The sequence below is a fragment of the Phaseolus vulgaris genome, chromosome 5 (assembly GCF_051622355.1).
Source record: "Phaseolus vulgaris cultivar YP4 chromosome 5, ASM5162235v1, whole genome shotgun sequence".
In the NCBI taxonomy this organism is placed as follows: Eukaryota; Viridiplantae; Streptophyta; class Magnoliopsida; order Fabales; family Fabaceae; genus Phaseolus; species Phaseolus vulgaris.
The window spans coordinates 11,323,758-11,339,691 of record NC_143502.1 but is presented as its reverse complement, the minus strand read 5'-3'; the positions used below and the strand labels follow the sequence as shown (position 1 = coordinate 11,339,691).

The following is a 15,934-nucleotide window of genomic DNA, read 5'->3' as shown; positions in this document are numbered from 1 at the left end:
TTGAGAGACTTAAAAACATTTAAAAAATATTTAGTCTTTTAAATTTAATATTGCCAACTAAAAATATTTTCTTAAAAAAAGTAAGAGACATTTATCTTAAATCTCAGAAACAAAGAAACAAAAATCAAAGGAATTTTCCTAACCTATTCTAACTGTTCATCCTTGAATGTAGTTCACTCCAACTAAAGATCAATTGTCAACTATAATCACATGACTTGTTAATCATTCCAGCCATGTTATTTCCCTTTCTTTCTGTGTTTTCTTGAACCCATGACTTCTTGTCCATAAACACACAAAACATTCACTATTTAACTAAAATGAAACAATGGTAGGTAAAGACTCCCGAACATCACGTACAAAACAACATTAATCCTTTTCTTTTTCCGATGTCTAAGGTCACACTAGTTGTTGACACTATTAATAACACACACTTTTAGAAGATGAAAAAAAACATACTCTCTCTTCTTTCACATGAGAAGCACCATTATGTCTTCTTGGATCTATTTCAATCCTTCCTCATGTCTCTCCTTGATTTTAGCCACAAAATTTTCACAAGAATGGGAAACTATCTAATGCACAATCTTCTCATCCCACATTCCACAAATTTAAGACCCTTCAACTAACCTATAATGAATATGGATCATACATATTTGTAATCACAATATTTTTTATTTTGAGAAGGATTTTATTTCATTGTTACAATTATGGATTATAAAACAAAATAAGACTTGTATTTAGATATTTCTTTTCAACTTAACATTTTTTTTACCCTAAACCCTAAATACATTGAACTCTCTAAATAAAAAATGTCATGGGAGTGTGTGACTTGAACTATTTATTACTAAAAAAAACTAAAAAAAAAATTATGTGAATTTTTTTAAATCACTAAAAAATCATTAAATAAAAAATAATTAGTTAATATATTTAATATTGATATTATTTTAAAAAAATAAAATTATTGATATCTAATATTAATAAAAATAATAATTTCTAAATTGATATCTAATTAGCTATCAATTATTTAGATTTTATGAAAACGATTTTTCTGTAAATTTTAAAAGTTTCACAAAATAATTAAGTAAAAAAATGTCTCACAAGGTATGAAATATTTTAGTAGTGCATGATCCTGTTTTATTTCATTGAGAATGATGAGAATTGATTTAGACTACAATCAAACTATTTTATGAAAGTTTAGATATTTAGTTTATAGTTAAGTCAAATCATTTTTGTCTCAATTTTGATTTCACCATAAAAGAAGTAATTTATGTTGGGTTAAAAAACATATACCCAATCTTATTAATTTGAACGTAAAGTAAACTTTTACAAATAAATATTTTAAAACTAATTTTACACACATTTTACATAGACTTAACACAAATTCAAGTCTCTCAAAAATATATTTCTTTAATAAAAACGTTGATACAATATTTATCTATTTTATTAATGACAGGTAGATGTTAGAGAACTTCATGACTATAATTCCCTAAAATTCACATGAGACCTAACACAAACTTAACTTTACTTAGACAGAGAACTTCTTGACGAGCTTTATTAATATAATTAGGTTTTATTTTTTTAGCAAGAAAAATTGTGTTTTTATTCTATTTTTTATCATTTTCGTTACAAGAATTTATTCTTTTAGATTGTGTTTCAAACTTTATTATAAAATATTAGTACAAACTATATAAAAATTGTCAACTGGGTATTTCTTCAAAAATAATTCACGATAAAACACAATAATAATAATAACTATATAAAAAGAATTATCACAATTTTATAAATCACTACAAGAAAATTTGATATTACATACAACACAAATCCATATGTAAATCCATATGTAAGACAATAAATCCGTATGTAAAACATAGTCACATACAGATTATATATAGGCAAAAATATGTATGTAAAGCTGTCGTAGGTAACTGTTACATATGGATTCAGAATCTGTATGTAACTGTGTACATACTTACATACGGATCTGTATGTAACAGTGTGCAGACTTACATACAGATAAATCCGTATGTATCTGTGATATTTGAAAGCACTGGAAATCAATTCCAGACCTGCATATATCGAAAGGCATTCCAGTTTTCAATAGAATTCATTCAAAGACAGATATTCATCAGCATTCAGACCTTCCCATAAATACAATATTATTTTCAAATATTCAAAATATCCAAATGTATTTCATTCAAACAAAACAAAATATGATAAAAGGAAATTAAAGTCATTACAAAGTTTTTAAGAAGCTAATAATTATTATAATCTTGACCAAGTGAATTTTGTTGCTTACTATCATGATGCACTTCATCATTATCTTGCATTTGATTTTGTTGAGTTGGTTGCGGGGTATTTTGCTGCTGAAAAATATGTTGTGCAGCTGTTACTGCTTGAGATGGTAGATATTGCATCATAAAATCTTGAAAGGATTGAAACTGAGCATTGTGTTGAATCTGCTGCCTAAGTTCAACAATTTCTTTTGAATCAACTTTCTTATTACTAGAAGATGCTTGTGTTTCTTATTACATTCAAGCAACTCTCCATCATTTTTACCGTATTCATTATCATAGAAGAGCATGCAACCATCTACACAACAATCAATCCTTTTAGGCAAACCTATTTTGGTGGGTGTTGCATCCAAAAACATTTTTGAAATAAACTCTAAGCATTGATCAAGAATATTCCAATTGGATTTGCAAGCTAATAGCCTGATACACAATGATAAGAGTTCGTGTTAGAAACTCGACCTAATTCAACCATATATGAATTTTCAGAAGTCATCCATATTTGGATAATCTTTTTGTTTCGCACAAATTGACTATTATAACATTTGATTATAATAAGTATAATCAATTAACAAGCAACTACATCAATTAATAAGTATAATCAATGAAAATTGACCAAAACAAGTTAAAGAAATAAGAAACTTTGCATTATTCTAATAAAGTCCAAACTTTACATTATTCTAATATGTCAAAATTATAAGGTATTTTCAATTCAGAAATATCTTCCAAATTCTATAATCCAAACTTTGCTCATTATTATTTTGTGTGGAAAGCTTTATTGGCTTTCTTTTTCACTCTTATATTTTATATAATGTATAACTTCTCCTATTTTACTAAGGTTGTCAACAATTTTATTAGAAGGAGAAAATGTTAGATTAGGTCGGATTCAAATTAGGATTTTCAATTAACTTAATCCAAATTTATTGATTTAAAATTTATATATAATTATATTTTTTTCAGGTTTATTCATATTTAGTCAATTTTTTAGAAATTATTTTATTTTATTTTTAATAAATAAAATAAATATATTCAACCTTTAGTAGAGAAAAATTATGTGTAATTTTAATAATTATTTTATAATGGACTATGATTTTATACAATTTATTGTTAAATTTCAAAACAAATTAATTTTATAAAAACAAAATTAAAAATTATATTCTATTTTTAAATTGAAAATTAACAAAATTCAGTAAAATGACAGTATTTGGATTGAGTCGATCATGACCAAAAATTTGTTAAGATGATAATATTTCTATTGGATCAAGTATGAATGAGTTTCAAAAATTGAATTCAAATCAACAATGATTACTTCTGTAATTCTGATTTTGATCTTCAAAAACATATTTATTTTGTTTCTAAAAGAATACTTACAAGTTATGACGAGTGATGAAAACATATTCGGATGTATAATTAATTTCAAATTTATCTTGAATTTTTGAAAAGGTGTATTTATAATATTTTGTTTATCTTTGTTTTTAAACTATGTGGAACTTGATGACAGATCCAAACAAAATCCTTTGTTGGTCTGAACTATGCTTTTGTTTTGGTGTGTTTATGATTCTCAGTATAAGATTAAACCCACCAAACAGCTGATTGGGTTTATGATTTTTTTTTCTTCTAAATTTGTTTATTAAATCCTTACAAAATTGCTGAAAAAAATGGGTCAGTTTATTGATTAAATAATGATATACAAAATAATATTTCTAAATAAAATCCATTAAATTGGAAGAAATATGTCTTTTGCTTGCATCTTTAAGCTAAACTCTACCAAATATTATATTACTTATTTTTGTAATTAAAATATATTAAGATAACATTATAATTCAATTCTTTAAAACTAAAAATCAAGGTTCCACGCAAAAATATTTACTCAACTTTAGATATTTTAAAAAGTAAAAAGACTAAAGTTAATATTTTAAAAGTTAATCTTATGAGTATAGTTACTGTATCATTTTATAAAACATTGATTATCAAGAAATTGTATAATAAATGATAATTATTTAAACTTATTTTTTTAGAGTATAATAATTTGAACCAAATTCAAAAAAAAAAAAAAACTAAAACTTAACTTGGATTGAATTCATCCATAAAATATGTGAAATTTTTTTAATGAACAGGACATGTCACCACAATAGCGCATGAAGAGAGTGATAACAAGATCACATACTTTTTTCTGTTACCAAAAGACATCATTAAATCACACAATTTCAGCAACAGGATTATAATTTTTGTGTGATAATAAAGGAGGCCTAATAATACCTAAAAAAGAACATTATGCTCTTAAGGATTATAAACTTATCTTTTAATAAATTAGTAGCAATTTAGTCAATAAAAAAATGTAAACTTTGATATAGTATTGAATATGGGAAAAGTGTGACAATTACATTATAATGACATGTGAACTTAATATAACTTAATATCAAATAGATGTTCAATTAATTAATATAATTGAATCAAATTAATCTTTAAACATTATCCGCATAATAGTTTTAACTATACCTAGTTGTTGTGTGACATTTTTGCAAATTGAGATATTTTTTCAAAATTTTGGTTCATTCATAAATTGAATCATCATCAATTTTACACTTAACAAAATTATTTGCCTTTCATAACTGTGAAATTGATTCAAAGCGATCATTTATGGTTGAAAGAGATAATGTTGAGTTGAATAATTTACAAAAATATTTGAGTTGAATGAATCCAATTTTAAAAATATTGGTGCGAATGAAACTTATAGGAGACTGTGTGCCCGTAATGCTTGACACTATATTGTATCGTAAACCCCAAAATTCGTATGTTTTGTACTAAAATAACAAGGCCAAACCATGTTGTAAAAAATTGTCTGCTGTTGCTTGCTACAGCCTACCGGCAGCATGAAGGGCTGGAGTCTTCCCTTTTACGTACTATAAACACACCATTATCTTATGTTTTCTTATTATATTTTTTTAAAATACTTTTTTTTTTCTGGTTACATAATTAATTCGCTGCATTTTCTAAAACATTCAATTCATGTATCATTTTGGGTATGTTTGAAACATTTTTCCACCCTGCATTATAATTACTATCATCACAATATTATAACACATACATATAATTTCCTAATATCAGATATATACGCATAGAAATTCACAATCACATGCACCTAAAAATTCCTTATAAAATAACAACAAATTGCATTTAATTTTATTTTGCAATCTAATATTACAAATTAATATCTCCTATGTTATCAGGAAAAATATTAGATTAATTTATCATCATATTTGATGTTTTTTGAAAAATTTATGTTAATATCTCACAAAATATCGATATTCTAACTTTCATGACTTATGAGAAATAAATATTGGTAATATAATATCAACTTTCTATGTTAGGATGATTCCTTGATAAAAACATCTTTAAATTTTCATCACTTAATATTTTAATAAATGTAATGTAGATTATCACTAAAATTAAAATATATTATTTCTGAGTTATTGTACTTAATATTACTATTGGTTACGATACCATAACACATGTAATCTTAAAACATACAAATATATAACATACATAAAATTTCATCATATCACATCTCATTATATGTATTCATTTCATATGCATCTCATTCAATAATATAATATACAGATCTCACAATGTATATAAAACATACATTACCAAATATAACATGTCAAATCAACCAATGTATGTTGTTTGAGTGAAAATATTTTAGGCGACCCATCTTTTCTAAATAGGGAAAAAATCATTTCTCGACTTGCATAACCATATCTTGAGTGACAAATCAAGTGAATAATGTCACTTAGCTTTAGAGGAGAGAGAATTAGTTTGGGCTCCATCTACCATATCTCCCTTATTCAAACATCACATCGTCGCTTAAGTGACATGACTTGTTACACAATCCACATGCTTGAAAGCACTCTAAAAAGCTCTTCATTGTTTTAGTGGGAGTTTTAAATGAGAGATAATTTCTTCAACATCTCTTTTACTCAAACATTAAAGCATAACTTAAATGAGAAGCATTTTTGCATGAATGACCATGATGACACTTTCTTTTATAAACAACATGAATAAATAAAATAAAATCAATATTTCAGGGATGTCCAAACCCTTATACAAAAAAAAAATAATACGATTAAAGTGTTCCACCCCTAACAAAAACAAGACTTCTTAATTCTGATCCTGCAATTCCTTCCCTCCTCCTTGTTTGTTTTTGGATGTACACCACATTGATAAATACAAAAAAGAAAAACTATTTCCCCAACAAAATAACCCAAAATGATATAGAGATTAGGTCGAGTGTACTTACAAGGGAAGATAACTCAGATAGACAAAAAAAATGGATATATTATGATAATGTTGATACACACAAATTGCTGAAACAGATTAGGCAGAGAGCTTTGATAGTGTACCACAAAAAATACACAACATGACACTTAAATAGTAATACTCAAAGCATGCAATGACAACCACCACTTAAGCATTGTTCCAACAATAACTTGATAAGAAAGCAAGATATACATGAAACAAAAATAACAACTCTTTCACTACAAAAATCATTAAATAGAAACTAATTTCAGAGACAAAAAAAAAAACAATTAGTTCACAAAATTATATACTATTGATATCTAAAGTAGTTTATAAATTAGTTTCTAAATTGGTACCTAATTAACTACAAAAGTTTTAGTTACCAACTAAGATTCTAAAATTGATAGTTAAAACCTTGATAGCTTAGATACCGATTAATTAATTAGATATCAATTTAGAAACTATTTAAATATCAATAATTTTTTTACTGTATAAAATAATATATATTTTAATTAATATAATAACTAATTATCTTTTATTTTTAAAATTAGTTTCTATTTACTCATTTTATTATAGTGTTTAAACCAAAAATCTATATTACAAAAATAGTAACATCTAATGGTTCCAACATAATTCTATCATCCAAAAGACCTACTCAAACTTGCTAATGAAAAAATTTAAACTAAAAGTGACTAATTCAAACCTTAATCCAGTAACAAATAGGTACATAGTAATTAAACCATAACTTTATATAGTTTCAATTCACCGGAAACCAATTCCAATCCAAAACACCCATCCCAAGAGAAAAAAAGTATATATGATCTACTATATGGGAAATAAGGGAAATGAGAATGTATCCTAATCAAGATTCTAATGAGTTTAATTTTTTTTAAAAATATTTGGAAAGATGAAATTTTAATTGAATTAAATAATAAATTATTTTAAACCTATTTATAATTTTTTTTAAATACTTTTATTTTCCATTTACTTTAAAATTATATCTTTAATATAAGTAAATACAATATAATCTCTCATATTTTATAATAGGATGAGAACATTTCTAAAATATTACAAACTTATTATTTTTTTTCATGATAAAAAAGCTCAACTCTACAATAAAATATATATTAACATTACAAATAGTTAAATCTTAAAATAGAAAAGTATACCATTTAAAATAAGTTATATTTTATAATAAATATATTTGCAAATGTAATATCATGTTTATTAAATAAAAAAAACTATATTACTATATGTTGGAAAAAAAAATTGTGTGATTGTTATTGAGTAGAAATACAAAATTTAAGAATAGCTATATTTCCATATTGATATTTACATATACATGCACTGAATAGTGAAGATCTGAAACTACAGCCTCCACCCAAAACACCCAAATGCAGATGGAAACTTTTCCAAATGGTCCCCTATCAAACTTTCTTCTTTTATTAATGTGTTTCTGCGCGTCCACTGTTTTGGCGCTTTCAATTATTTATCATCATGCTCATCACACCACCATCATCATCATCATCATCATCTCACCATATGCATCAACCATCAATTTTATAATATACCAGTTGATGAAATTAAAGTGTATATACGGTAAATATATATATGCATATATAACTGATGTAAAATAATATTATTTTTTTATTAAACAATTAAAAAAAACTACATAAAGAAACTCAGGCAAGAGTTGTTGGTCGTCCCACGTGCAATTATGCTTCTTCTTCCTCTTCACTACGTACTCCCTTTCTCCTTTAAATCCAACATTTCTTGGGATCACAAAAATGGAAGCTTATTTCAAATGCCATAACTTATTTTACACTTCATAATCAGAAACTTTCCCTATTTTGGAGTCAGTATGAGATCAAAAAGGAGGGAGATAGAAAAGAAGATGAAGTACAACAAGAACTGAAAAAAAAAATTAATAAATAGGATAATGTAATAATGGAAAAAAGGAGATTTGAAAAAGGAAACAGAAAGAAAATGGAAAAAAGTAGGTTTTCATTAGTAATGGCTCTTTCACACTACTATTCTATATACACACACATTAATAGTTCATATATTAATTTTACGTTGACTAAATTTGTATCCTAGTTCAAAATCATGAATTTGTAACATTTCTATATATAGTTCCAAACTAATCTTATGAATTTTTTTCCATATAAATACCCTCAATACAATTAAATATAAAATAAACTTACAATGTAACGACATTATAATTTTGGTAACATTTATTTAAACTAGATTAATATGCTTAATTAAAAATATATCAAATTGTTACTCAACATTTAAACAATGTACTGAGGAAAAGTATTATAAAAAGTCAACTTGCATCGGACCAATTATTCTCCACCAATTTTCTTTTCTTAGTGAAGACATATTCTTTCCACGTTTGTGAAAAAAAATGTTATAAATTAAAAATATATTAACCACGTTAAACATTCTCTAAAACAAATTCTTTATTATTTGATAGAGGTTTATTAAAAGTTACTAAATTTTGTAAAATTTACTCATGATTTTATAACTTTTTAATAAATTTTAATCAATAATAACAAATAATATCTTAAAAAATACATTAGAGAATGTTTAGTTTTACACTTAATCTAGCCTAACGGTGAAAAGTTTATACTTTGCAATATTTGTCATTTGTTAAAGTGAAGTTGTCTGTTGAGCTTTTCATATTCTTCTATTGTGATTTTAAAATATACTTTGATTTTAATATTTTAAAATATATTAAAAACTTTTTTTAATATAACAAAATCAATGTACTTTAAAATATACTTTGATTTTAATATTTTAAAATATATTAAAACCTTTTTTTAACACAACAAAATCAATGTAATTGAAAAACACATAAGAGGACCAACATAAAAAAACTCAACAAAGAATTAAATAGCCTATATTTTTATCCTTTTCTTATGTGTATACTCATTAATATTTTAATATGGCCAGTATATTCAATCTACATTTTTTATCCAAAATTTTAATAATTAAGGAATTATCAATAATATAAAATGATTTTATATCATAATTTGACCAATTATTTATAATTTTCAATATAGTTTATACATTACAAATAATTACCATATAGTTAAAACAATTATTTCGCTATAAATCTAATCATAAAAGTAAATATATATTCTTCTAAAAGTCCTATAGTGAAATATTATTGTTTATATATCCACCCAAACTAACTTATACACATATTCGTAATTAGCCAAGTCATGGAGTGCACATGCAAAACCTTCAATTATTGTTGATTAAATAACAATGTATCTCAGAATTTCAAGTTTGTTAACTTAATCATATTAGTACACGCCGTTGGTTTTAGAAGTACGGCAATTAGCCAAATAATATAGTACTAATTAGCTCATTGACGAAAACAAAAGTAATTAAGATGTTTTGTTATTATAAAAATACAAAAGATATTCGATACATTTTGAAATAATTAACAAAAACTAGTTAGTAATTGTTAATCAATATTTGAGGATGCTAATTAACAGCAAGACTAATACAATAAAATCATGCACGACAATTCTATTTATGAGATTTGAATGCTTAGGGGAATTTTGTTGATTGACCATGGAGAGGACAGCTAACCAGTTTGAGTTCACACATAAGACCCTAGTTATCTCGAGGGAATATGTTAGCAATCACAATGATGGGCTTCTAAAGAATTAATTTCATAATATGAGGAATCTAAATTTCATTTTCATCTTCACGAATAATTGAATTTGCAAGCATATTATTAATATTATTATTAAGTGGAGTTCAAGTCTAAGCCTAACTCAAGTTTATAAAACCGACTTATAAGACGGTGTTTGTACTCACTTATATACTATACACACTTCTTTATGTTAAAATATGTCAATTCGTGTGTCATATTATATATTTGTGGGTGGTGACATGATCAGTGCAACCAACTTATTAAGATATATAGACTCTAAATGATTTTTTTAATGAGAAAAAGAATATATAAATAAAAGAGTACATGTGGTATCTCAACCTGTATACAAGATTCTGTACAAAATGTCCTTAAAAAAGAACAAGAAAAATACAATCCACAAAATTACAGTATTTATGCAAAACTCAAGATGAAATCAACAATTAACAATAACCTGAACACATCCATACGTTGTAATTAACATATGAAACATAGAATTTCAACAAAGAAATCTTTTACCTCTATATACTTCTTATATATTACGAAATGGATCTTAAGCTTAACTCAACCTTATAAAATTGACTCAAAAAAGTGAGATTTACACTCATTTATATACTATGAAATGTTGTTGTATATAATGATGTTCAATAAATATATAATGAAATAATAGAATATGTTGAAAAGTGGGTGGTGGCGTTAAGTGATAAATATAAAGAGAAAGGTATTAAAAGATAGTTGAGTTAAGATGCATTATTCTATCTTTTCCTTCTAATCATTATTAGTGCGTCCTAAGTAGATTGAGTTTAAAAAAATGATATATGCAACATTGGTGCCAGCATGAAATGATGGAGGTAGCCAGAATTTGAGAGGAGAAGGGAAGGAACAGGAACATAAATCTCCCCATGTGAGTCTGATTTGGGGATATATAAAGCAAAGAAAGCTGAGTTCTTGCAAAGGGTTTCACATGGGGGGAGATGGAGGACATGATTCTTACATAGCCCTTTTTTCATCACAGCTCATCCTTAACCAAAGTCCTATAAATCTTCTCAATATATACCACTCTGCCCCAAGATCTTCTTCTCCCATGTAAGAGCACCATGGAAAAAAATTAAATGATCCACATTGCATATGCCTTTTTTAGTGATTAAATAAGGCCACCACTAATCAGAAACTTGCCAAATACTCAAGTGAATGATCAAAACCAAACCCATTTGCACACTCTTTGATTAATATATAAAAAGGGGAAGTAGTATCAAAACGAAAACCAAAACGAAAGTACAAATATCGGATGCCAGCCGTATCCAATCCATTAATCCGATCCAAAAATGGTAAGAAAACACATAAAGAAGAGATGATTATACATAGAATAATGAATTGAACGGTTCTGATGGCACACTGACCATGTGAAAACCAGGAGGCCAAGCATTGATTGTGGTCCCATTATCATCCCATTGTAATTAAAGTGGTATATGGATAGGACACAGCACAAGAGGAACTGCCACACACCCTCTAGACCAAGCTTTTTAGGCAGGGTGAAAAAATAAAATACTGCTCCAATCCATGCCAAGAACAAAACCAATAGAGATCAAATTCTTATAATATGGTATACAGTATCATGACATGAGACAATGGATGCCCAGTGAAGGGGTCACATCTGCACGTGGTTGCTGATTCCTATAGTTATTAAACAACACTCCATTTTTCCCACTAAAACCGTTGAGTCTTTCACCACCTAGCTGTTGCTAGCTGTCTCTAATCCCCTCCCATGTGACCCACCCCTCTCTCTCTCTCTCCCTCTCTCCCTCTCCCAAACCCTTACCTATACAGAAACAAACATTACATATTGCATTACATTATACCAAAATCTAGGAGGAAAAACACTTCATAGCAAATGAATAAAAACACCATTATTAGGCTTTACATGCACAATGCCATTGCCTCTCATCCATCATCTCTTTAATATCTCTCTCTCTCTCCCGCTGCTTTTAGAAACCCAAGAACAAGATTTTCAACTAAGATTTTCGGTTGTTTGTGTGTTGGTTAGGTTGTTGGGATCTATGTTGTTCCTCTCTCTCTCTCTTTCTCTCTCTCTATTTTCTCAGACACACAATTAGATACACAAGGCCATTATACGTAGTACACAAATTTTTCGCTCCCTCTCTATATTTGGGGTCATATACATAGGTAATGGCACAGTTACCTCCCAAAATACCAACCATACCCCAAAATTGGCCATCTTTTCCTCACCAAAGGGTGCCAACAATGGCCAACTTCACCCCCACAACCTCATCCACCACCACCTCCACCGCCGCCGCCGCCACCACTCCCTCCCAACCCTCTTGGGTCGACGAGTTCCTCGACTTCTCCTCCACCCGGCGGGGGGCTCACCGGCGATCCGCCAGTGACTCCATTGCCTTCCTCGAGACGCCGTTTCTCGAGGAATGTCGAGCCGGTTTCGACCGACTCGACGAGGACCAGCTGATTTCTATGTTCTCTGACGACATTGCCGCAGCGGCACTCCCGCCTCCGCCGCTTTCATCGGCGTCCAACCCCTCCTCGCCGTCCTCCGACCAAAATAGCAACAACGAGGAGAAGCCCATGGCAATGGCGTTGGACGTGAAGCCGAAGACCGAATCGGTTGAAGAGGAGAGCTCGTGCAGGAATGAGGCGGCGGCGCTGCAGCTCTCCGCCACTGCCACCTGCGCTGAAACCGTTGTCGATCCCAAGAGGGTCAAAAGGTAAGGCTAATCACCACCAAATATTATAATTATTGCTCTTACTACTACTATTTTATTATTTTATATTGTCCACCTCCCATGCACGTACAATTAATGAAAATAATTTTATTTTCCAAATAAACTACTAGCTCAGTAGAATTTAGCTTCTATATAAAAAATAAATTAATAATAGTTTAATTTATATATAATGTTACTGTAATATACTGTCTAACTTATTGTTTGTATAATTTTTAAAATAATCATTTTAAAAGCAATAAATTTATTAGTCAGGATGATGATTTATAATTCTGTCATTTGATAGATTACTTATTCTGATTATTTTAATTTAATACTGGCTCTGTAAAATTTTATTCATAATTTTACTAAACAGACTGTTAAGTTAAAAAGTTTTGAATTTTCACGAGTTTAAGTATTTTTAATCGTCACAAAATTCCACACCCTTGTCTTGCACATTAATTTGGTATTTTTTAATGTTAAATGTGAATAATTTATTGTTTAGTATGAAGGTGACTTGCTGTGTATGGCACATTATTCTTTGAGAATTACAAATATACTATCATCAAAGCCTTCGGTGCTTAATAATATCGAGTCAATGATAAATACATTATCATTTTGATGGCTACAATTTTAACTGAAATTAAAGCATGATACAAAAAATGAATTTTTGTGTTATTTAACTATATTTAGCTAGTTTGATGGAGAATAATTGTAACAATTATAATAAAGAAAACAAATGTTTGATAGTAATGTATATATATTTGGATATAACAGAGTTAATTTTATCCAACCAATTAAATGAGTTGGTTGAGTGCAGAAGTTATAAATTATGTACCTAGTTTTCCTTTTCAAGCTAATTTGGCTTAGCCTTCTCCAATAAGTGATTGATTTAATGTATGTATAAAATGAAAGGAGTGTAGATATATACCAAACTGAATCTAATTTTTTTATTGTTCATACCAGAATTTTGGCTAACAGGCAATCAGCACAGAGATCAAGGGTAAGAAAGCTACAATACATCTCTGAGCTTGAAAGGAGCGTAACAACCTTACAGGTAGTTTAACTTTCAAAACAACACACATATATATACACATATGCTGCACCAGGAATATGAATCTTACATGTAGCATAATGATTGCTAAGAATATCATAGTAGCATGTATATCTTCCACTGAGTATAAAACTTGTGCTAATGTATGAGAAATTAATGTTAAAATGAAGACGGAGGTATCAGCATTGTCACCACGAGTTGCATTTCTGGACCATCAACGTTTGATTCTTAATGTCGACAATAGTGCCTTGAAGCAACGTATTGCTGCTTTGGCCCAAGACAAGATTTTCAAAGACGGTATAATGCTGTTCTTTTTCCTTTTCCAAATATTTTCACTTCATCTTTCATATATATGTTATGGTGAAAGATTATTTTTCCGTTGCAAATGTGAAATATATATAATACGTGGGAGTGAGCTAACCCGACATAAGTCATATCCTAGGATTCTTGATCTCCATATGCTGATGTTGATGTCTAGATTATAGCGAAGTTAATTGTGTATGCAAAAGCATATGTGTTATTTTGTTTTTGAAACCGAGAATGATATTGTTTTGCAAGTTTTGTTCCATCTTTTGTGGATTACATAGTCACCTTTGGAACTTCAGAAAAGCACTAGGATCATGATTACTAAGATAGTGGGAATTTTTGAATCTCTCAGCTCATCAAGAGGCATTAAAGAAGGAAATAGAGAGATTGAGGCAAATCTACCACCAACAGAACCTGCAGAAGATGAGTAACACAGTGAACAACAATCTTCAAACGGCACCAACATCACAGCAGCCACAAGCTCCTATGCAATCACATTCCCTTCATCAACATCAGCATCAGCATCAGATGACAGTGTCTCAACCATTGGGATGCAAGGACAAGGAGCAGCTCCTGAGTTGAGGGGGAAGAGGCAAGGAACAGTGTTGGAGATGGGTGGATGTATGTAATGTATTGATGGATGGATGGATGGATGTTTGGATGGATATGTGACTTGGTGCTAATTAAGTAGAAGTTTCACGTGACGTGTTCCCCATCAGTGTTGGTGTGGGGCTCCTGACACAGTGATGGGGTTGGAGGGTAGGAACTTGACAAGTGGAGTGCTTGCAATAGGTTGGAGAATTTTATGCTTTCAAGGTGAATTGGTTATCTTGGGGGTTGGATTGGAATTTTGGGATATGATTTCTCCATATTACACTTTTGGTTTTTCCTTTTTAACAGAAAAAATATTCTCAATCATTTTTTATTTTGTTGGGTGGAATAAGGGGACAAACCATCGTGGTTTTGTATTGGGATATGCATGGAAGTTGTCAGAGAATTATTTTCTCCTTTTTTTTTGTTTGGAGGAAAGGGGTGTCTCATCGCAGTATTTTTCTTGTTTTTCTTCCTTGGGACTAATTTGTTTCTTATTTTGTATTTTATTTGGTTGAATTGTACAAAACTTTAAGCCAACTATAACATTTATTCTTACTTCTTCATGGAGGCTTCTATCGCCAAATTCTATACATCGACCTTGTTGGAAAATGTAGTATTAATCATAGATATACCATTTACTTAATATTTTTCTGTAACATGATATTTTTTGTTATTTTAAAACTTCAATCATCATATCTCATCATATCAACATCTATAACAAAAGAAAAAACAAACTGAATTTTATAATGGGAGGTAAAATGTCAAAGAAAACAAAAACTAATTTTTAAAAACTCAATGTTAATTAAAAGATCAACACATTTATTGTCTTCAAAAAAAATATATGCAACACTTTAAATTTTAAAACAGAATAAATCTTCATCATTTTATTGCAACGAAGTTTTAAAAGTGAAGACAAGTGCACATCTTGTTTTTGTTAGATTTTTGGGATTGTCATTCTACTTTGCCTTCAAAATATACTGATATATTAATTTTTTAA

At 28.6% G+C, this 15,934-nt stretch overlaps 1 protein-coding gene across 3 annotated transcripts; it reads left to right on the top strand.

The window, feature by feature from the left end:
- Nucleotides 1-11,878: 11,878 nt before the first annotated feature.
- On the top strand, nt 11,879-15,500 carry LOC137835155 (basic leucine zipper 2). 3 transcript variants are annotated; one of them, XM_068643523.2, is made up of 4 exons: nt 11,879-12,989; nt 13,950-14,040; nt 14,208-14,334; nt 14,696-15,500. In XM_068643523.2, exons 1-4 carry the CDS (start codon nt 12,439-12,441, stop codon nt 14,923-14,925), a joined length of 999 nt encoding a protein of 332 aa, XP_068499624.1. In that variant the 5' UTR covers nt 11,879-12,438; the 3' UTR covers nt 14,926-15,500. The 3 variants fall into 3 exon arrangements, with proteins under 3 accessions (XP_068499624.1, XP_090158729.1, XP_090158728.1); XM_090302602.1 differs by having other exon boundaries at nt 11,973-12,989; nt 14,643-15,500; XM_090302603.1 differs by lacking the exon at nt 14,208-14,334 and having other exon boundaries at nt 11,961-12,989.
- Nucleotides 15,501-15,934: the final 434 nt, after the last annotated feature.